The sequence below is a fragment of the Portunus trituberculatus genome, chromosome 9, assembly GCF_017591435.1.
Source record: "Portunus trituberculatus isolate SZX2019 chromosome 9, ASM1759143v1, whole genome shotgun sequence".
Classification (NCBI taxonomy): Eukaryota; Metazoa; Arthropoda; class Malacostraca; order Decapoda; family Portunidae; genus Portunus; species Portunus trituberculatus.
In genome coordinates this window covers 366560-390000 of record NC_059263.1, presented here as the reverse complement: position 1 = coordinate 390000, position 23441 = coordinate 366560, and the positions used below count along the sequence as shown (strand labels likewise).

The window sequence follows — 23441 nt, the reverse complement described above, 5'->3', positions numbered from 1 at the left end:
GTGGTGGTGGTGGTAGATAGTGGTTATACTTTACGTTTCTTTTATTTATTGAGCGGGTTATCGTGAATGGAACTCTCTCTCTCTCTCTCTCTCTCTCTCTCTCTCTCTCTCTCTCTCTCTCTCTCTCTCAGGTGCAGGTGACTATATTTCGTTACCTTACCCCTTTCCTTCGCTGCAGTGATAACAAAAACGACATGAAATAAGAGAAAAGTAAAAGTACTCTGGCCAGTAATCTTCTGACCTCCACAAACCCTTCCTAATGCAAATAAAATCGCCTTATCATACCCAAAGATCAAGGTAAAAATGTGTCTCAGTATAGAAAGCCAGCAATCTTGACCTCCAAAATCGTCTAATCATAGCCAAAAACTCGCGGTAAAAATGTGTCTCAGTATGGAAAGCCAGTAATCTTCTGACCTCCATAGATCCTTCTAATGCAAATAAAATCGTCTTATACCCAAAGATCACTGTAAAAATGTGTCTCAGTATAGAAAGCCAGTAATCTTGACCTCCATAGACCCTTCCCAAAGCAAATAAAATCACCTTATAACCAAAGATTACGGTAAAAATGCATCTCAGTACAGGATTTAACACCACTACCACAATCTTTCCCCTTTGTTTCCACTACACCTGTCTGCGAGCTACTTCCAGCCCGGTACTGACACACAAACAGGTGCACTGAAGGACAGGATGGGGAGGGTGGGTAAGTACAGTAACGACTCACGCTATTCTAACTCACGCACTCTTCACTCACGCCCCTGACGCACGCTACTCACGCTATACAGGTTATACAAGACGACGGCCGTGAAAAGATGCAAGGCGGCGTGACTCCTGCTGCTCACTTGGTGGAATGGATCGATGCGCTTTTGTTTATATTTTTTTTCTTTTTCTTCGATGTCAAGGGAATGAAAAGTTACAATACGAGGGAGCTTTATATTTTGCAGAACTGAACGATATCGATAATTTAATGCTTCCTCGGAAATACGGAAATAAATATATCGATACGCTTTTGTTTTTTTGTTTTTATTTCGATGTCAAGGGAATGAAAAGTTATAATACGAGGGAGCTTTATATTTTGCAGAACTGAACGATATCGAAAATTTAATGCTTCCTCGGAAATACAGAAATAGATGTATCGATACGCTTTTGTTTTTGCTTTTACTTCGATGTCAAGGGAATATCTAATTTCAATGCACCGTATTTTACATTTTGCATAACTCAACGATATCGAGACTTCAATGCTTCCCTGGAGTGATAAGTACCCATTCAGAACAAAAAAAAAAAAATAAATAAATAAATAAAAAAATTAATAAATAAATAAATAAAAATAAATAATTAAATAAATATCAAGTAAAAGAATAAAGCATGCAAAAAAAAAAAAAAAAAAAAAAAATCTGGCATCTATATATCAAGTTTACGACATGTACTTAACTGTAGGTCACATCCCTTATTTTGAAGCATTGCCCTTTCATCACAACGTCCTGTTTTTATGGCTGCAGTGGCACGGAGTCCTTTCTGAAACTATTATTACAACCATGAAAACATCCTTTAAAGAAACTTCCACTGCCGCTTGATAAGATAAGAACGTGAAATGTCTTTAGAACGCCCCTAAAGTTGAATTCACCTTAAAACGTTCTACCTTTCACTAAAACTTCATATAAAGTTAAGAAAAATGCCCTTAAAACATCCTTCAAACATCTATAACTTCCACTATCGCCTGATAACTTAAGAAAACATCCTGATATACCCTTAAAGTACCATAACTTTCACTTAAACCAGACAAAAGTTATGCAAAGTTCAGAAAAATGTCCTTAAAACATCCTTCACACATCCATAACTTCCACTACCGCCTGATAACTTAGGAAAACATCCTGACATACCCTTAAAACACCATAACTTTCACTAAAACCAGGCATAAGTTCAAAAGACAAAACCACAGACGTTAAATCCTGCCGTTCCTGGAGCCAACTACTTCAGTACTGGGACGCATTTTTTTACCATGAGTTTTGTGTGTGACTGAACGATTTTATTTAGATTAGGAAGGCTTTATGGAGGTCAGAAAACTAGAGTCTTCATTTTCATCCCAACATAAGTATCTGAAGCTGTACAAAATCACCATATACTTAGCAGAATGAATATGAAAACGCGTCATGGTACTGAAGAGGTTAACTATCACAAAAGGCGAGTATTTTTCCGTTATTTACTTGTGTGTTGGTTTGTTCGTTGATGCCTTGCTTTGTTAGGGCTTAAAGAGCTCCTCCCATCGCCTCGCTGCCTCGCCACCTGCATCACGACAAAGGAAGAGGGCGAGGAGGGAGGCGGTGGGGTGACAAGGGCGAGGCACACGTACCAAGAAAACATTCCACAGTTTCGGGGCTTCCTTCCAGTGTGGTTCGGAACGCGGCGCTGAAGCTTCACAAGGCACACGGTTTCACGAATATGGGAGTGAGAAAAGGAAAGGGAAGGAAACAGAAAGGGAAGGAAATAGATACTGAAAAAAAAAAAAAAAAAAAAAAAAAAAAAAAACTGAGGAAATGTTTAATAATGTGAAAAAAATAATTAATGATGATAATAGAGAATAAAAATTGTGGTGACAAGGATACAACAAAAAAAAAACTAGAAAAAAAGGTCATGATGAAAAAAATGGAGGTTAGAAAGTAAAGAACAACTAAATGACAAAAAATAGAGAAAAACAGAAAATTAGTAAACAGCGATAAAAATAGAGCAAACAGTACCAAATAATAGGACAAACAGTACCAAATAAGAAAGAATAGAGCAAACAGTGACAAAGAACAGGACAAACAGTACCAAAGCAGAGCAAACAGTACGAAATAACAAAGAATAGAGCAAACAGTGACAAAGAACAGGGCAAACAGTACCAAAGCAGAGCAAACAGTACCAAATAACAAAGAATAGAGTAAATGCCAGACAGATGGCGAGGCAGGGAGGCGATGGGAGGAGCTCGTAAGCCCTAACAAAGCGAGGCATCAACGAACAGACCAACAAACAAGTAAGCAACGGAAAAATAGTCGCCTTTTGTGACAGTTGACTCCAGGAACGACATTATTCAAGAGTACGACAAGGAAGATAGGACAGAATGAACTGAAATCGTCATAATTGTTTAAGAAAGAGAAGAATGAAAGATTAAATTACTACAGGAAGCACTAAAAGAGATACATTGAAATGAAGACGTGAATCATAATTGTAGGAAGAGAATAAAAAAAAAAAAAAGTGGATATTACTATTACAGGAAGGACAAAGTAACTTCCGACAATCCTGGGAATAATAATAAGAAAAAAAGTTGATAAAATAAGTGACGAAAGCCATGAGTGACTAACCAGTACGTGATTTAGAAAACGTGATTAATTTGGGGTAGGGGAGAGGGTTGGGGGGGGAGAGGTTCCATTTAAAGGAGAGACTAAGGGAATTTTTTTTCAATGTTGTAATCTCGTAAAAAAATAAAAAAAATAAATAAAATACAAATTTAATTTAAAAAAAAAATTACTTGACGCCACAGCACCGGATGGGAATAATTGTTACAGATGAACTTTCACACACACACACACACACACACACACACACACACACACACGGATGGGACACTGGCAGCATTTCGTTACCGCAATCATAGCGTGTTTCCTTTGTGTGTGTGTGTGTGTGTGTGTGTGTGTGTGTGTGTGTGTGTGTGTGTGTGTGTGTGTGTGTGTGTGTGTGTGTGTGACTCAGTTCGTCTGTCAATTGAGTGTGGCATTGTTAGGTCACATACATTGCTACCGCGGACATACATACATACATACATACATACATATATACATGCATACATACAGATCCGGGATACATACTATTAACATTACTACTACTACTACTACTACTACTACTACTACCACTACTACTACTTTTCTATTACAACTACTTTTCTACTACTACTACTACTACAACAACAACAACAACAACTACTACTACTACTAAGACGAAGGGAAAGAAACAATTAATAAACGTATTAAATCTATCCTGAACAAAAACCATGAGAGAGAGAGAGAGAGAGAGAGAGAGAGAGAGAGAGAGAGAGAGAGAGAGAGAGAGAGAGAGAGAGAGAGAAATACCCAAGCAGCTCACGTTACATTCTGGTCCGTGACGTGACAAACAAACTCAAACACCTGTACTTTCCAAGGAGCCCACTATTCTCCCTCCTCCTCCTCCTCCTCCTCCTGTACCTCTTTGTTATTCCCCACATCCGCCTCGCTACCTTAACTCCTTCAGTACTGGGACGCATTTTTACCTTCAGTTTGGGTGTCATTACCTCTTTTATTGACATTAAGAAGGGTCTATGAAGGTCAGAAGAGTAATGGCCACAGTCTTCACTATTCTAATCCCCACCATAAGTTTCTGAAGCTGTATAAAATCACCAAATTGTAAGCAAAATGAATATGAGAACGTGTTATGCTACTGAAGGGGTTAACTGTACAGCGGCGTCAGGTTCGGGGTTACTTCGGGGACATTGAGAGCGAGATGAGCCGCAGGTGATAAGGCAAGGTGAGGTATTAAACAACAGGATGAGACACTGTTAGTTACCGTGGCGCGGCGGTGATGACAGGAGAACGACCTCTGTGGCACGTGTGTGTGTGTGTGTGTGTGTGTGTGTGTGTGTGTGTGTGTGTGTGTGTGTGTGTGTGTGTGTGTGTGTGTGTGTGTGTGTGTGTTTAGGGCAATGTTCCTTCTATTCTTCCTTAGTTATGTCACTTTTTTTATCTTCCTCTGATTATCTTTTTTTTTCTTGCCTCGTTATGTTCCTCGTTTCTTCTTCTTCCTTCCATTGCCCTAACTTTCATCGTCATCTTATTTTTTTTTTTTGCTTCTTTTCATCAATTTCTTCCGCAAAAACATTTCTCTCTTCTTCCATCTCCTCTTCTTCACTGTTGTTTTTTATTACTTTTCCCTTCCATGCCGAATCTGTATCTTTCTCTTCCTACTCTCTAATTGTCATCATTTTTCTTGTTCTTTCATTCCCTTAACCAGTCTTCATATCTTCCTCTTCATTACCTTAACCAATCTTCATATCTTCCTCTTCTTCTTCCTTCTTAATTAATCTCGTTACCTCCATCCTTATTTCCATGGAGTGCGCCTCTATTCTCCTCTTCCATCTGGTCCGTACATGACGTTATCCTTATATTATCCTCTCCCTGTTTTTCCCTCTCCTCTCCCTCCCCTCCAACACCACACCCTGCTAACAAAGGCGTGAGGACAAAGGCGAGGCAGCAGTGCCCTCTCTTGCTTAACTTTTACGACACTTTAAGAAGACGCAAGTATCATTACACGCTGGCTCCCTACGGCGAGGATCCTGGAGTGATAACCTAACCTTTCCCTCTCCTCGTCCCTTCCTTCCGTACCCTCTCTATCTTACGACACTAAGGCCCAAGTATTGTACCCAGGTGGTGGTCTTAAGCCGAGGATCCTGGGCTAAAGAAAACTTAACCTCTTCAGTACCGGGACGCATTTTGACCACGAGTTTTTATACGACTAGACGATTTTATTTACATTACGAAGAGAAGATTAATAGCCAGTCTTCACTATTTTAATCCCCACACGAGTTTCTGAAGCTGTATAAAATCGCCAAATAATCATCAGATATATGAAAAAAAAAAAGTCTCTCTTAATGACTTCCATATCTCCAATAGCTTATGATACACACCTACATATTATAAAAAGCGGCGTTCTTAAGGTGGGTATGGAATGTACAGGCAACTCTCACTCTCTCTCTCTCCTCGCTCCTTTCTTCCTATATAGGTCCAGGTTCTCTACGTAAGGGTTGGTTCTCACAAGGCTGTTCTTTCTTGTCAGACAGCGCAGACTTTACACGCATCCTTACAGAACAAGTGTAGGCGTGTAGTGACAATTGTGAAGGATGGCAAGGTTGTAAATTTCGCAGATACTCGATAAATTAATTCGTAGCGGTGTTACTCTTCAAATTGACAGTCAGTAGATCAAAGGATGAAGGGAATGCAGGGAAACTTTGGCTAAATGTTGGAGTGTGGAGGAAAAGATTGAGGGAGGTTTAAAAGTGTTGTTATGCATCTCGGTGGGAAAATATACCAGTAGAAATTGGGTATTAATTACTTCGTCTCTCTCTCTCTCTCTCTCTCTCTCTCTCTCTCTCTCTCTCTCTCTCTCTCCAAAACGGAGCATCACGTCACCTGCAGCTGGACTCCTGATAAGAATGACTTTGTAGGTCTCTCTCTCTCTCTCTCTCTCTCAGATTTTTTTTAACTATATTAGTATCTCGCCCCTTCAAAGTAGTAGTAGTAGTAGTAGTAGTAGTAGTAGTAGTAGTAGTAGTAGTAGTAGTAGTAGTAGTAGTAGTAGTAGTCTTTTGTCTATTGCAATTCCAAGATCAACCAGACATCTAATCTATCCGCACATCTATCCATCAATCTATTTAATTACCTACGTATCTAACTGTCAGTATTTATCTATCCCTCCATCAATCTATCTGTCAATTCTACCTTGCCACGGTAATTCAAGGCAAGTGTTGCAAGTTAAGAGCCTTGGGAAGTACAAGTTTCGGCCAGCTATAGCCACCAGAATGCGCTGTGATGCTCTCCTCCCCTCCCATCCCCTCCCCTATACAGTCCCCCTTGCCTCCTGACCACGAGTGTGCAGAGAATGGAAGGAGACTGAAGGGAAAGAAAGCGAGGGAAAGAGATGAGACAGAAGGAGAAGTAAAAGGGAATAGACGGGAAATGAGAAGAGGAAGAGAAAGAGGAGGAGGATGGGGGAATATATGGAAGGGAAGAGGAGGAGGAAAAGGAGGAAAGAAAGGAGGGAAGAGGAAGAAATGGAAGACAATCGTACCCTGGTAAAGAACTTAGCTTGGCTTGCTCTCACTTGCGCAGAGAGAGAGAGAGAGAGAGAGAGAGAGAGAGAGAGAGAGAGAGAGAGAGAGAGAGAGAGAGAGAGAGAGAGAGAGAGAGAGAGAGAGAGAGAGAGAGAGAGAGAGAGAGTCATAAAATATCACTAGGGTAAAACAAACCCACGTCACATCAAACAACAGTAGCAACACAATGATAAGAAGTTTCCTTTCATTAAGTCGTTAGCGTTTCAATGATCAATTCAAAGCTTCGTAGAATGGGTGTTCGAAGCTTCACAAGTAGCCAATTACAGTTCCATCTAGAAGACATCCTTTTATCGGCCAATCAGCATCTTCCTAAGGTTGTGACGTCATTATCTTACATCCAATCACAGCTCTTCCTCGTATAATGATGATAATGCCGTGTGTGGGTTTGTTTCGAAGCAAATAAATCAACAACTAGGAAAATATGTGTGATATAGAAGTAGAGGTAGTAGTAGTAGTAGTAGTAGTAGTAGTAGTAGTAGTAGTAGTAGTAGTAGTAGTAACACGAAACATAAAACATCCTTCGATCTAAGAATAGCGAACGGTTTTCTTCATTTTGTTGCCGCTTATGTGGAAATCACACTCCTTAAAATAGTATACGTAAGGACACGATTTTCCTCAAGGTACCTCCTCAAGGCTGGAAGAAAAAGTTCACACACACACACACACACACACACACACACACACTTATCACAAAAATGCTTAAAACAAACTAGTAACACGAACAAGCTAAACTAAGCGTTAGGGAAAGATAATGAAAACTAACGCTGATTACATGAATACTTAATAACAATAAGATCGACAAAGAGATTAATGAAAAACGTAAATTCACTTTTTTTAATATTTGCACCAAAGCGAAAGGAAAACAATTAACGACACAAGAACAAATAGTGTAAAATTATTAAAATCGCAACTTTTTTTTCTATTTTTCGTTTATGCATCAAAGCAATGGAAAGGAAAGGAAAAAAAAACATACTCCAATTCTAAATAAACTGCTAAACTTTTGAAATAAAGCAGCTATACAACTAATACGTAAATAACTTTCACCATCACACACACACACAGTCCAGTCACTCACATTACACACTGCTCAACGTATGTATGCATCAATCTAACTGTAATCAACAATCTGCGCCATCAGCTGACCGGAACACACACACACACACACACACGGAAACCACTTGTCACCATCACCCTCACCGTCCCACCACCACAAGGCCGCCACACCAGAGAGCAGGTTCGGGCTAACAAGGAAGACTGGAGGGTGGCGTTATTATCCAGGTCAACCCAGCATGAAATAGTGAACTGCGCCTCGTCTCATTAACTCCTTGTCTCCTTTACTTTCATCTCCACTTCTCCCACTGTCTTTATCTCAAGCATCACACCACCCAGCCTTGGTCCCAGAGACTTGTATTTACTATAGCGTGACTTAAATTTAACTGCTCTGATTCAGGAAAGGTTTGGGATGCGAAACAAAGAGAGGGAGAGTTCAATGTGACACCCCACAAGCCGGAAGACATTTTTGCATATAAACCCTAAAAATAAAGAACAAAACACCACGACCTTTACCTTCAACCCACGTTCGCTAGTTCCTGCATCATTCCACGTGCCTCTGGTGTTCCTAAACCACTATCTAGTCTTGATATTCTGGGAAGTGCGGGAGCTGCCTTCCGCGTACCATTTCGCCATGCCTTCCGTGCTTGCCTCTAACGACTAAACTCTTCAATCGCAACAGTCCTTGTGTGGCGTGTTGGCAGCGTCCCAGGGAAGAAACCGCGGCCTTAAGAATTTGACATTGTTACTAGAGATGAGCCTAATTGACCGCAATGATGGGATTTGAAGATGGGAGAGACAAAGGAGAGAAAACACTACCACGCCAGAGTTTGTCCATCACGGGTAGAGAAGGGAGGGAGGGAGGCCGTGGCATTATCAAATGTTGTTGGTTTTTTTTTTTTCTGACTCACGTTTCACGTTTGACTTTATCCAAGGTCAACGTGATAAACGTCGATTAAAGAGGATGTTTAAACAGTTCAAGGGTTAAGATAATATTGGAATATCCCACGTGACTCATTAAAACATTTGTTCGTAAAAAAGAAAAAAGTTGGGAAGGAAAGGAATTCAATATTACGGAACTTCCTAAAAACACAGACAATAAAACAAAATACTTGGAAGTCATGACGCCAACCAATACATCAGCAAACACACACGATCCAGCTAAAGTTATTGTTTCCGGAGCAGTAATACAATGGAAGCAGCCCATATATTGCCTGGTATTGGGTGAGGGCGGAAGCTTTGGGTGGCGGGACTGGTTTGCTGGCACGACCCCGCCTCTCTCTCCCTTGTTGTTGTCCTTTTTATTTACATCAGGCTGAGAGGAAGCCACTGGAACCCCGGCCTGGTGCTGGGAGACCATTGATTGCCGCATTTCGAATAGTCCACGGCGGACCGCGCGGCGCCGCCCTGTCTCGTGTCCACCCTTGCCTGAAAACACACACACACACACACACACGTATAGGACTTATAAAATCTCCGACGTCACATACCTTGTACATTATACATAACCATCTCTCCCCTCCCTCTCAGTAGAATACGGCCATTGACCCTGAAGGCTGAAGAGGAAGGGAGAGTGGGTGGAGGCACGCAGGGAGGAGTAGCACCATACTTTACTACTACCCTTGTTGAATGGGTCATAAGAAGCGGCCTTAAATATTATTCATAAGAAAAAACTGTTCGCGCGCACGCACGCACACACACACATACACACGCAGAGGGAGGGAGGACGGTAGTAGACGAGGAAGGGAAAGATGGAAGGGAGGCAAGACAAGGCTACTCACGCTGGGGTGATTTGTATAAGGCCGCCCGTCCTTCACTATTGGAACATTTGCGCGTGGTGTTGTCTTTATAATGGATGCAATACCAGGAAAGGAAGTGACGCCACGAAGAGATAATTATGTAATGCACTTCATTGAATGCGGAAAAGCAAAATTACTATTAAAAAGAAAAGAAAAGACAAATAAGCAAGACATACTATAGAGACTACTGTTGCTGGTAGTGGTGGTGGTGATGGTAGTAGTACAGTAGTAGTAGTAGTTAAGATAATCCAACATAGGTTACAGTATCGTATGATGTAACCAAACCTCTAACTTGTTAATAATTTCCACTGAATGAGCTTATATCCATGTGATTCAATTAACCTTCCTTTCTTTCTTCTACAGCTGTACTTCACGAGATTCGGCTACATGAACCCAAAAGTGCTCAACCCACAGTCTGGCGCTCTGCTTTCCGAGGAGACAGTCAGGAACAGCATTATGGATTTCCAGGTGAGATAAAGAATACTTTGTAATCCTACCAACTCTACTTAACATGCTCGTTTCCTTGATTATGTACCTCTAAAACAGTCATGTAAATGGTTTGGGTGAGGTTTGAGTGAAAAATTAAGCTTTTTTTTCTTCTTTTTAGTATCTCTAATTTTGCTGGACTGGGTTGCATAATTGATGAGTCTCCTCCAGTAATTTTTTTTTTTTCTAGTTATAGAGTAGACAATCACATCTGACATTCATCCTTCCCTTGTGTAATGATTCAACCACACATCATCTCAAGGTTTTCATTTCACTTCCTCTCTAGTCTCCTTCCAACTACAGTTTCTTTTCTGCACCTCTCTCTCTCTCTCTCTCTCTCTCTCTCTCTCTCTCTCTCTCTCTCTCTCTCTGATGCTGACAGTTTGCTTAGATAGAGAATCAGACATTTTTTATAAAGTGAGGGAATAAAGCACACTTAAAGAATATGCCTTATATTACTCAAAAATGAGGAAGCTTAGTGGAGTGGCATATCTGGTCCCTGGAAGTTTCATAAAGTGGCATATTTGTTCTAACACTCTTAATAATGAGGCCTTTTTATTACACAGGCATTTGCAGGACTGAACCAGACAGGGGTTTTGGATGAAGATACCCTGGAAGTGATGAATCTGCCGCGCTGTGGTGTGAAGGACAAGGTTGGTTTCGGCACCAACGCCAGGAGGAAACGTTATGCACTCCAGGGTAAGCCTCATCACACTCCTCCACTCCCCATCCTCTGTGATGTTGTTGTGCTATGTGTGAAGAGTGATGATGGAATGACACTTGAATGAGAATGAGTGATTGAAAATAATAAAAAAAAAAAGAGGTGAATGGGAATAATAGTAAATAATTTATAGAAAATGTGTAAATTTTATGAATAAGGGAGAGAAAGAAAGAGGCTGTGTGTGGTATGTGAGACAAGTTACTAAGACTGTTTTCCTTTGTCACAGGGTCCCGATGGAGGGTGAAGACTCTGACCTACAGGATCACCAAATACCCCCGAGGACTCCTGAAGAATGATGTTGACAGAGAAATTGCAGCTGCGTTTAAGGTCAGTCAATAAGTGATGACATTACGGGCTCTACAAGAATACATAATGAATACAAAGGCAATAAAATGTTGATCAAAATATTTCAGTGCCTCATCTTGACTTTTTAACATACTCTTCTCTTAATTCATTGAGTTTTCAGGGATTTGTTTATAATTATTGAGTGAGAAAATGCCTCTATGAACCTTACCAATCATATGTGGCCTTTGAACACAATCCTGATGAGAGAGCCATGTGTTTCAAGACATGAGGCTGAAATAAGAAGTAGAGATAATACCACCATGCATCATCCAAACCCTGACATCCCGCAGGTGTGGGAAGATGTGACAGACCTGGAGTTCAAGCGTGCCTCCTCTGGCAAGGTGCACATTGAAGTGAGGTTTGAGAAGGGTGAGCACGGTGATGGTGATCCCTTCGACGGCCCCGGTGGCACCCTGGCCCACGCTTACTTCCCTATCTATGGTGGAGATGCTCACTTTGATGACTCTGAGGCCTGGACCATCAAATCCTTCCGAGGTGAGAGAGAAAGATTGTAAGAGCTAGAAACAGAGAAACAGGCAGTTAAGCCAGTAAAAATTCATATCAAATTCAGAATGTCATTAAAATCCACCTTCCAGATTAGCTCAAAAGTTTACATGAAAATCTTAAAAGTCAGTAAAAAATCCTATCTCAGAGTCATTCTACAGGTCACTGAAACTTTGATACTTTTGATACTTCACAGTCAAAGAATGTTTACCAGTTGTCTCAAACACTCCTATTTTGTGTTGCAGGCACGAATCTTTTCCAAGTGGCAGCCCATGAATTTGGTCACTCTCTGGGACTCTCACACTCAGACGTCCGTGCCTCCCTCATGGCTCCCTTCTACCGCGGCTATGAGTCCAACTTTGAGCTGGACGCAGATGACATCAAGGGCATCCAGGTGAGTGGCTGACCAAGTGCTGATAAAGAGAGAGCACCCAGGATAACACACATTATCTCTCATCACTTGCTCATACATTGTAAAGAAGCCTCACTCAAGAATCTTAGGAAATGTAAGTTAGGAAGTCATCTCACCACTTCCCCTCCTTCCCAGGCTCTGTATGGCAAGAAGACAACCCGTCCCACTCCAGCCACTCAGCCGCCCACAAATGTTGGTGGTGGAGGCAGCAGCAGTGGTGGAGAGTCTGGTGGAATGTTGTGTCGGGATTCTTCCATTGATGCCATCGTCACCTTGTCTGACAAGAACACCTATGTGTTCAAGGGTAAGTGGTGGTGGTGGAGAGCAGAGGTGCTGCAGAGTGAATGTGACACACTGGTCACTGGAGTTGTACAGTTTCAACCAGAAGTTTATCAAAGCTCTACAGTCTTTGCCCATCTGTTCTTTCCTTAAATCTTAAGTTCTCTGTGGTGCTTTCAGTCTCCTTGCATGACTTGACATCTGACAGCACTCAAAGAGATCAAGCACTTTTGACTGAGGGAAACATTTAGAAGTGAACACAACAAACACCAACTTTCAACAAATACTGTATCATAACTATCAAACATGGATAATTTTGCTCCTATATAGAGATCTATACTGAACTATATGGATGTCAGGATATTTATTTTTACTGACTAGTTACAATAGAAATAGAATAGAACAGTGAGACAGACAGACAGACAGACTGACCGATTGACTGAGAGAGAGATCCTATACATTGAACTTTTATGCTCTAGTTACTACAAAGTGCAAATCAAAGTAAATATGTAATGATGAATATGAGAAAAAATTAATGACAAATAATACAGAATGAAAACTTAAACATATCTTTTACCCACTTTCAGGATCACAGTATTGGGAGCTCACGGATGAAGGCGTGGCAGCAGGCTACCCTCGCTTCATCTCCACTGACTGGGAAGGTCTCCCCAACAACATTGACGCTGCCTTCACCTGGACCAACGGCAACACCTACTTCTTCAAGGTGAGTCAGACAGACCCCATGTCTACCAAACTGTTACTTATTGGAGCTTGACCAGACTATACTCATGTCACCTTACCTGACACTCAACTCCTTCCATCTACTAACCTCCCTTGACATGATCCATCAGGGCGACAACTACTGGCGCTTCAATGGTAAGACTGAGGACAGCGGCTACCCCAAGAAGATCTCCAAGGGCTTTGCTGGGGTGCCCGACAACATTGACGCAGCCTTTGTGTGGTCTGGGAATGGCAAGATCTACTTCTTCAAGGTGAGGGATGAGGCTGGCAAGTGGCCTGGAGGTTGTGAAATGCTATGGGTGCCTTTTGTTTGTGAAGGCCATGCAGGTGATTGGTTAGGTTCTCTTTGAGTGTTTTCTCTATAAATGAAACAGAACAGGTGATATTCAGTGAAGTGCTTATTGTACAGAAAGAGTGAAGATAAAAAGTAGAGTAGAGGAAAGAGGGAAAGACTCAGGAAGATGGTAAAGAGCAAAGGAATAAATGCAAAATATGTGAAGATAGATAGAAAAAAAAAAATCAAAAGAGTAAATACACATTTGATTGATGAGTATACTAGTCTAGCTGCAGAACATCTCAGTATCTTACATCTCCCAAACAGGACTCTCAGTACTGGAGGTTCGACCCAAGCCAGAGGCCCCCAGTGAGAGAGAGCTACCCGAAGCCTGTCTCAAACTGGGAGGGCCTGCCCAACAACATTGACGATGCCCTGCAGTACTCCAACGGCTACACTTACTTCTTCAAGGTGAGACTCGTGCAAGAGGAGGAAAGAAGGATAAGACAAAGGTTCACAAATACCTGATTATGCTTGAGTTTTTGTGTGTGCTGACTCCCTCATCTGTTCCACTCAGGATGGTCAGTACTGGCGATTCAACGACAGAGCCTTCAGGGTGGACACTGCAGACCCTAACTTCCCCCGCCCTGCTGGATACTGGTGGTTTGGATGCCCTGCCAGCGGATCACAGGTCAGTCTCTCCCACACTTCCTGACCTGGCTTGTATAGAAAGGTTAATTGATAGACATGTTGAACTATAAGTGAGCACAAACACACACACACACACACATTACTCTATTAACATGAGTATGGCTTATTTTCAGCTGTCAGCCGTCCACAGAGATTCAGTCCAAGCTCCGCTCCCCTCGGATAATAATGAGGATGACACCCTTGACGCAGGTCAGTTCACAGCCTAGTCGTAATGCTCCATTGTTTTCTTGATGCAAGCATATTACTTGCCTCCAATCATCTGTTATCATGTCAGTCATAAAAGCTTGTGCAGCTTAAGTTATGTTTTGATATTTGCTTTAAATTATTATTATATATAATGCTTATTTATCTCTATAAGAATCAGTAAAGTACAAGTTCATTACATTTATATTTTGTTGAATGTAGCCTTGCCTATCTGTTTGCATGGTGACTAACCAATCGCTTGCTAGTCCAGTCCCAGCTTGTTCCTGTGGTAGACTGTAGCACATCATTAGTGGTCAAAAACAAGCTACTCCTAATTATAATGAATATTCTGAGAAGTAAACAAACTATCAAAAATATTGCTATCAATGACAATTTATACAGTGACTCCTGGCCACTAATGATGATTGATATTAGTAGTAAGCATAGTCTGGCATGACTACTGTGTGCGTATGTGTGTGTGTGTGTGTGTGTGTGTGTGTGTGTGTGTGTGTATTACCTGGTTGTGAGATGCAGGAAAAGAGCCATGCTTAAGCTCATGTTGTCCTGTCTTTATATTTCTTAGCATCTAACGTTGCTTTAAATTCATGAATGTGTGTGTGTGATTTGTACTTCTTTATATGTACAGTACTAGTCAATCTGTGTGACTGGAGTAAGTAAAGAGTGCTTTACTCTTTCAGTGGTCTCTGCATTCATTTGCTCAATTTTCTTCTTAGCCACTATTGGTGTGTGCATCAAGTCACTGACATGTTTGCCAATGGCACATTCCTTCACTCTACTCTGTAGTTTTAAATTCCAGTTTGAATTTTATGAACTGTGCATGAAACACACAAGCATTTTGCTTATGATCTCTCTAGTTATGTACTTGTCATCAAGCTTATTGCTGTGATGCATTCATCATTCCTTCATACACTGCAACATCCCTCCAAATGAAGAGGAAGAATTATGTATACATTTCATTTTGACTTAGACAAAAAATTTATCACATTTTCTTAGTCAGTATCTAAAACCTCAGCTTGGAGGCTCTCAGACTGTGTGTGAGTTTATTGCCTTGGCATGACTTCATTAACCACACAAGTGTGTGTGTGTGTGTGTGTATAGTGTGCCATGTTTATCTGTTATGTTACTCTAGTCCACTGGCAATGTTAACAAATATAACTACCAGATTGCATGTTAATGGCAGTAAAGTGTGTGTGTGTGTGTGTGTGTGTGTGTGTGTGTGTATGTGAGAAAACGAGAATAGTTTGGGAGCCTCACGGGTGGTGATGTGGCCCTTCCTCTTCCCAGGAGGCCAAACCCCCTCTGGCTAGGAGGTGGGATCATCATGCCGGGCACATCGGTGGTCCATGCCAAGGCTTGCATGCTTATCACCTCGGTGCTTCTGGCCTGTCTGGGTGGTGGCTGATCCCTGGTGGGTGTCTAGCCCGGGTAACAGGTCATCTTGTGTGTGGCAGAGTCAGAAGACGAGACCCAGCCTGGTCGGTAAACGCCTGGGACACAGAGCGGCCCAACCTGCCCTCCCTGACTGCTGCCACAACTTTGGCTGCCATTCCACCTACTGCCCTCCGCCTTACTGTTACTACTTGCTTCTGCCTTACTGACGTGATAACACCAGTGCCTTCTATATGTGATGCTTGACTCATTATTTTACTTACTGGGAGTTGTCTAACCTGAAATCAATCATGTACAGCTGTTTAGGCAAAAAAGACAATGTAGTGTACATCAAGGATCATTTATAACTGGATAGGGAATAAGTGAGTTTCTCAAGAGGAGAATGTTAAAATGAGAAAATTACTCGTTAAATCACTGGTGAATGGAAGAGGACACAATTGCAAGAGGTGTGGTTTAAACGATAAGGTCAATAAAGTGGGTATGAAATGGCTAGAGGAGTAATTTTTGCATCACTACAGCTAATGAAATGGCTAGAGGTGTGTAATTTTTGCATCACTACAGCTTATATGTGATGTGCTTACAGAGGCCATGATTGTGTGTTGATGGCACTTAAGCAGCCAACTGTGATGTTGCACATATCTGGGAAGGTTTGTGCCAGTGGGGAATAATGACAGATGATGGAGGAGAGATATAAACACACGGGTGATAGAAGTTGAAGGAAACGCATAAAATTGATTTAGTAATTGAATGCATATTTCTTAAATTTAGATGGGAATTCAGATGCCCAGGAAAGTTGTGTATAAGGAGAATGGGAAGGACAAATTTTCTAACACTAAAGGCGTATATGGGAGTTCAAAAGTAAATAAGAGTCTTCTCACCTTAGATAAATGAAATACTAAATCTTCTGGCAGCTACAGCTTCTCAAACTTAATAAAAAACTTTGGTGCAAGTTTAGAGTAGAAATAATAAGAGATGCCACAAAGTAGAGACCAAATAGTTCAGACTTTTGGTGCGTGTAATTCTATCTTTAACGTGTAAGAGTATCGCAGATCACATGAGAAATTACCAGTGCTATTCTCATTCAAAGACCGTAGGAAAGGTGTCAACTCTTCCAGTTAAATCTGTAATGAATGTGCTAATCTGTGTTGTGGTTACATCACCCAATCTTTTGATCTTCATGTTATGAGCTTTAGCTTTGCAATTCTGCTGCAAAATTGCCATACTGGTGACTCAATAAACTTAATCTTTCATATTTTTATTCATGTATTAAAACTTTGTCACAAATCAATTAATCAAAAGATATTTAATATAAATATATATATTTGTTTTCACTTAAAGTAAATAATCACTAACTGGCAATGAGTATAATAGTATTTAGTTCTTCTGTAGCAATGTAAACATTACTTATATATATTTTCTTTTATAGTAATTGTAGTGGTAGAAAAGATAACAGTTACTCATGATGTGTAATAACACTTACTGGGAGGTTTAATCAAACTCATGAACACACTAACAACTTAAAACAATAAATACACTAATCCACTGTAATTACTGATTCACTTCATCTTTGTGAGAGGCAAAAGCTATGGCAGCAGCAGCAGCAGCAGGGGTAACTATATCTGGCTCTGTTGCTGCTGCTACTCCTGCCCTAAAAGTGATTGCTAATGACTGCCTTTCCCCCAGACGGCTCAGACGATGACTTTAACAACGAGTTGCCCCGAATTGGTGGTTCTCATAGTGTGGGTTACCAGGCAATCCATCAGGACCCAGAATACAGTGGAGCATCTAGTCAGACTCTCCCTGTCTCTCTTCTTTCCATCCTCCTGGCTCTCCTCCCCTCCCTCCTCCTCAAGCTGTAAAGTAAAGAAAACAAGTGAAACACGATCCAAGACTCGTCCACCTAACAGTCCCGAGGCATGGAGAAGACAGCACAAAGACTACACTGATCTCACTCAAGAAGCATGTCAATTCATCTCAGAAGTGAAGCATTCCCCTCATAGCACTGTCCTGAGATGAGATGAGGTGAGGAGATGGTGACAGGATGGAGTGGCCTGATGGGACCCACTGAGGTGACACACTACACCAATATCACCACCAGCCATATGCAACATTTTCCCCAACCGACATAAATCTCCTGCCTACAATAGTACAAGTTCCGCTGTCTCAGAGGTGAGCCAAGTAATGGTGAAGACTTGACCACACCTGGACCAGTACAAACTTACTCATGACACTACACCGTTCACCACAACACTCAAGCAGTGATGTGCCCCCCCCCTCCCGACCCTCCTCTGTCTTGCTGCCACAGTGCATGGGAGACAGAGATACACTGGCCAGTCAAGGACATTCAAGACATGACACTGGAGCAATAAACTACTGGGTTATTGTTAATTATTATTATTATCACATGTGGTTTGTGATCAGTGATTATTTATGATCTGTGGCCACTGTAAACTGCTGCTGTGTGTGTGTGTGTGTGTGTGTGTGTGTGTGTGTGTGTGTGTGTGTGTGTGTGTGTGTGTGTGTAGTCACTGCAGTATTTGTGGAAATGACTGCTGGTTACAGTTATGGTGATGACACTTGATAACAGTGACTGTAATGCTTTGTTACTCCTCAAGAATCCCTTTCTCTACATATCTCAAGATAGACAAGAGTATTGGGCAATTTTGTTATTGTTATACTTTATCTCAAATAATGGATGAATAATGAATGTAAATGTGCAATGTGATGAAGCTTCCCCAATGCTGTATTTTGTGAGGATGTTTGCATTTTATTGTGATGCATTCGCTGAAAAGAACAGCCTGATAGGAGTTAGACAGGCAAGGATAAGCATGTAAGTGTGAATGAAGCAACTACTTGGTACTACTGCTGAGGCATGGCAAACCTGCATTAATGTTAACTCATGTTATCCATCTACCATGTATATACAATCATGTACATATGTTTATTTGTTGGCTGACATATCTATATCATAGTCACATTTAGCTCTACATCTGTGTAGCGTATTGCTATCTTTATTGTTTATTTACCTATCTTTGAAAACTTCATCACAACAAATAAAGTACCATTTTTAAAACTGCATACTGTTTAACCCAATCATTTTATTCTTTCTATTTAACTGCATGATGAAAACAGGCAAGAAAATTCACATGTAAATAAATTTTTCTTAACCAAATTTACAAAAGAACACTAATACTATAATCACTAATAAATCAATGACAATGACCCCAACTAAGTGAGTAAAGTGATTGTTCTTGCAAGGCCTCAGCACATCTGTCACTGCACCTACATAACACATCTCCTCTTGCCATGTCCCTGGTTAGAGATTAGTTCTATGTATAAGTCTCCTCCACTGGTTTCTGTCCTCTGTATCTTCCTCTATGACTCCTATCATTTACATTTCTAACACAATTCCATACCTTCATCCCACTAATTAACTAAATAACTCAATCTTCTTCCCTTAACTGTTCTACAACACATCAACTTACAGCAGCTTAACAGACTCAGGTGGCCACAATCTTGAGGGCTTTGATCTTGTTGAAGGAGTCGTTCATCATGGCCTCATACTGGTTATCGGGAATCTGGTGGGCACCACGGCTCACTTGAATCTGATTGGTGAAGTGTGAGTTTGCAGTGCCATAGAAGTCCACCTGGGGAGAAGAGTGATTGATAAGTAGCTAAGTAAGTGATGAGCTAAGGATTACTACACATTATTAATTACAAGTACGTACATACCTTTGAGTTCTTCATGGTAGATATATGATAGTAAGTTTAGGATCACTATTCAAAAATAATGGTTTGAATTCTTGAGTTACAGATCACCTTATGTCACAGAAGATAGATAGATTAAGAGTTACTGAGGTGATGAAACAGTGAGGTCAACAAACCTGAGTCTGAATGTACGCCTCAATGCACGGCTGGAGGTAGGAGTGGCGCATTTGGTGGAATTTTCTGGCTTCACTGAGCAGCTGAGTGTTGAGTTCCCGCAGTGTGCGCAAGGCTCCATCCCGCTCCACCATCACGTCAGTCGTCCGCTTGCCCTGATGACATCACCACAGTGAGCACCTGGCACCACTAACACCGTGGCTTTAGCTTGTGTCATTTTTACATGATATTAGAAGAAAGAGACTGCAACAACAGTGCTTTAGGTTCACACAAGGCTGCTAGATTTCACTACACCTCAATATTTTAATTATTAGAGAAAAGTAAGTGTAGTATAAGAGTAAAAAGAAGGTGCAGCTTCTCAGTACATTAATTTGTAAGGGAAAGTATAAGAGTTTGCTGGTGTGGTAATGTGCTGTGTATGTACTGTAGCATAGATGAAGGCAAAGTATATTGGTCTATCAAGGTTAACATAGTACATGAATGATAAACTAATTCCACCCTCAAAGAAAGACACAGACGGTCTGACAGCATACCCAAGAAACACCAATAAGTACTGTACATCATCAGTCACTTCCTTGCACATCACCTTGAGCTTGAAGCGGTCCAGCTTGTCCTGATACTTGGACACCACAGCCAACTGGGCATCTCGGCGGCGGCGAAGAGCATCAAGGTGTTCATATAAGGCATGGTACTGCTTCACCGGCTCACCGAGTGTCTGATGCAGTGCTCCGGACACCTCCTCTGTCTTGGGTTTCATCTGAGAGACAGCCAACACACTTGTAACATAGCACTGACTGATTCAAATTAGCATATGTACTGAATCAAATTGTCAGTGAACCTGGATGCTCATTAGCTTAGAATAAACTAATACTGCTAGAATACTAACTGATTTGTATGTTTATTGCCTGAATAACCTCACATGTCTGGATGGGCAATGACTCAACATTTTAGTTGTTTGTGACTTAACATACTCATTCGAACAAATCTAAGTGACAAAACAACAACACGACAAATAAATGAACTATAGATCCACAAAGCTACTGACTGTTACAACTTAACCTTCATGTATCCTAACCTAACCCAGATAACAAGAGTGGGAATGGCACTTGTGATGCAGCCTCACCTCCACCACTACTGACAAGTATTCATCTGTTGTTTGGCGCAGTTCAGGGAAGACTGCAGTCAGACCAGAGGATCCCAGGTCCTTGATTAGTTTCTCCTCAGCTTCCTGGATGGCTCTCATTGCTTCCCTATAATTGCGCACCTCATTCATCACTTTGCAACATCCTGCCTCTGCCCTGGCGGTGTGGAGAAAGGGCTGTTACTACATAAAGAAGAGGAGAACAGGAGAAGATGGAAGGACAAGAATAAGGTGTAGCATAGTATGATAAGACTAATAGAAATTAATGGAAGGTAAAAAAAAAAAAACTACATAAGAAGGAAGAATAGAGGCAGACATGTAGAAATAAAGGGTTAATGAAAAACTGGTTATTAGAAAGGGGAATGATGAAGAAAAAGTAACATAACTGCACAAGATATGACTTGAGGAAGAAGTGGCTGGGTGGAGGAGAGGAAGACCACAATAACAAGCACAGCAACTCACTTGGTAATTTCAAGCCACAGATTAGTTAAGGCCTCGTCCTCCTGGTGGGGCAGTACACCTCCTGCTGGCCGGGGTGCCTCTAACAATGACCCCGTCTTACTCAGGCCTAGCATGGATAACATGACTCACTCTGAAATAAAACAATGATATTTTGGAGGAAAACAGGCCTGCATGTAGCGCTGGCTGCTATGTTCCAGCTGCTGCTATGCACTACTGGTGGCATGTGTCATTAATTGTCATTCACATCCAGCCAATGCATAAACTATTTTGACCAATCACCATGTGTACACATAACAGCCGTGGCAGTCAGCTGGGTAACTGTAAGGAGTGTCACATTAGTAGTCAAGTGCAATACATGTAAATTCAAATACTGAGATTTTATTGTACAGTTTTCTAAGCAAGCCAACTTGGATTCTTTAAAATCAGTGTTTTGCTGAAATCAAACAGATCCTGAGCTCTTTGTGGTGCAAGTCCTCTTTGAGGATGAGGAAGAGATGATCACCTACATCCTAGACTTTCCATTTTCTATTAAGATAAAAAGTTAAATGTTAGCCTAAGTTCAGTTAGGTTATTGTCCTAAAGGAACAGTCCAGGTGAGAGTGAAGACCCCTTCCATTTAGGTTAGGTTAGATCAGGTTAATGTTCTTAAGGAGATTCAGAGAAGTGAAGCCCCCACATTTAGGTTTAATTAGACTAGTGTTAGTGTTCGGGTTGATGACCAGTTAGACTAGGTTGAAATCTCGTTTTCAAGATATGGCATACCATCCTTAGACTTGCATATTTGACATAATTTGGCTTCCCCTGCTTTTTCACCACACCTTGAACCTTATAATGGCCAGAGAAGGAGAAAACGAAGATAGTCTATATCCTGTATTGTTAAATTGCAATTTGAACAGATTAGGAAACGTGGTCGGTACATATAAACGTACAGATAATTTACGGTGCTGTGTAGTCTACATACGGTAAATGGGCAGGAAAAAGCATGCCATGGCATCAGTGTTGGTAACCCATAGTGCTCTCTAATCCTAGCGTGTACTGACTTAAGACTAAACAAATTCTGCAAAACATCTAAAACCAGTTAGATTAATGAAAACATTCTCGAAAGCACTAAATACCTCCACAGACAGTCGTTATGAAGCAGCCAAGATAACACACTACAACCTTGACACGTTTGAGGGCAACCTTTGACCTTACCACCACCACTCCCCTCAGCACCTCTCCACACTGCTCACCACACACGCTAACACGCTGCGGTACACTCAAGGGGATATGGATTAGGGGCACGGTTCCCTTCCCAACACAGGCAAGATGTTCACCACTAACCCTCAGCGGCGTGGTTGAGAGCTAATACACTTCTAATAACACACATCCACTAGCATTAATCCTTATCTCTGGATTTCCTTCTGGATCCTCACGAACGTAAATATTTAGACAAGTGAGCCATGAGACGCGTCACTTTCTATCTATCATTATTACTATATTGCTATAATTATTATCTCGCTTTTTTCAGTCTTTATGGGGTTGCAGATTTTAATTTTTTTTTTTTTCCCCACTCTTATCCTAATGCTTCGTTTCCATCGAGATCCTTCGCGAAAATTTTCAGTGTCCCTTCCATGTCAGCCATCCTACGGTACCTATCCATTCTTCATTTCTCCTCAGACAGTGTTCATACCAATGAGGCTTTATTGCTTTTTCTTTCCTAATACTTGTGTCACCGCAATTCTTCCTTTCTTCTTGCCTGCTGGTGGGCTTCCCAGAGTACCTAACATGAATACAGATGGTAGATACCCCATGAGTTACATATCACAAATAGTATACTATACAGTCCTTATTTTATAAGACTGTTATCATTAATAGCATTTAGGAATCCCTGCAAATGCCAGTATCTACAGATGAACGAAGTAGAGTATAATACAATCATGTGTACTGCAGGCAGGGTTGTATCCATTATTTAAAGAAATTACACGAATAATATATATAAAGTTTGTTCATATTGGTCATTGGTCAATAGCAGGCACCGCTTTATCACCGTTGCCATATCACCATCGTTTCTTTGTGCTCTGATTGGTAGACATCCTATTGGTAGATATCATATATATATATATATATATATATATATATATATATATATATATATATATATATATATATA

General features: G+C 41.0%; 2 protein-coding genes across 6 annotated transcripts in view; one reads left to right on the top strand and one right to left on the bottom strand.

The window, feature by feature from the left end:
- The window catches only part of LOC123501683 (matrix metalloproteinase-14-like), a 27217-nt gene extending 8340 nt beyond the window's left edge, over positions 1–18877 (top strand). The window contains exons 2-13 of one of the 2 annotated variants that reach the window (XM_045250666.1): positions 10102–10206; positions 10791–10923; positions 11172–11272; positions 11581–11785; positions 12040–12188; positions 12342–12510; positions 13073–13209; positions 13337–13477; positions 13828–13971; positions 14078–14191; positions 14325–14400; positions 17488–18877. In XM_045250666.1, coding sequence (XP_045106601.1) covers positions 10102–10206; positions 10791–10923; positions 11172–11272; positions 11581–11785; positions 12040–12188; positions 12342–12510; positions 13073–13209; positions 13337–13477; positions 13828–13971; positions 14078–14191; positions 14325–14400; positions 17488–17663 — 1650 coding nt within the window. In that variant the 3' untranslated portion in view covers positions 17664–18877. Of the gene's footprint in view, positions 1–10101; positions 10207–10790; positions 10924–11171; positions 11273–11580; positions 11786–12039; positions 12189–12341; positions 12511–13072; positions 13210–13336; positions 13478–13827; positions 13972–14077; positions 14192–14324; positions 14401–15699 lie in introns of both variants that reach the window. The other variant, XM_045250667.1, reaches the window with a different exon arrangement.
- On the bottom strand, positions 17047–22763 carry LOC123501687. 4 transcript variants are annotated; one of them, XM_045250675.1, is made up of 7 exons: positions 22613–22763; positions 21290–21419; positions 20810–20984; positions 20273–20443; positions 19689–19841; positions 19290–19451; positions 17047–17657 (listed from the first exon to the last, which is right to left on the bottom strand). In XM_045250675.1, the coding sequence occupies exons 2-6, from the start codon at positions 21409–21411 to the stop codon at positions 19305–19307; spliced, it is 768 nt and encodes a 255-aa protein (XP_045106610.1). In that variant the 5' UTR covers positions 21412–21419; positions 22613–22763; the 3' UTR covers positions 17047–17657; positions 19290–19304. The 4 variants fall into 4 exon arrangements, with proteins under 4 accessions (XP_045106610.1, XP_045106612.1, XP_045106611.1 ...); XM_045250677.1 differs by having other exon boundaries at positions 22522–22633; XM_045250676.1 differs by lacking the exon at positions 22613–22763 and adding an exon at positions 22405–22542.
- Between the last annotated feature and the right edge of the window lie 678 nt (positions 22764–23441).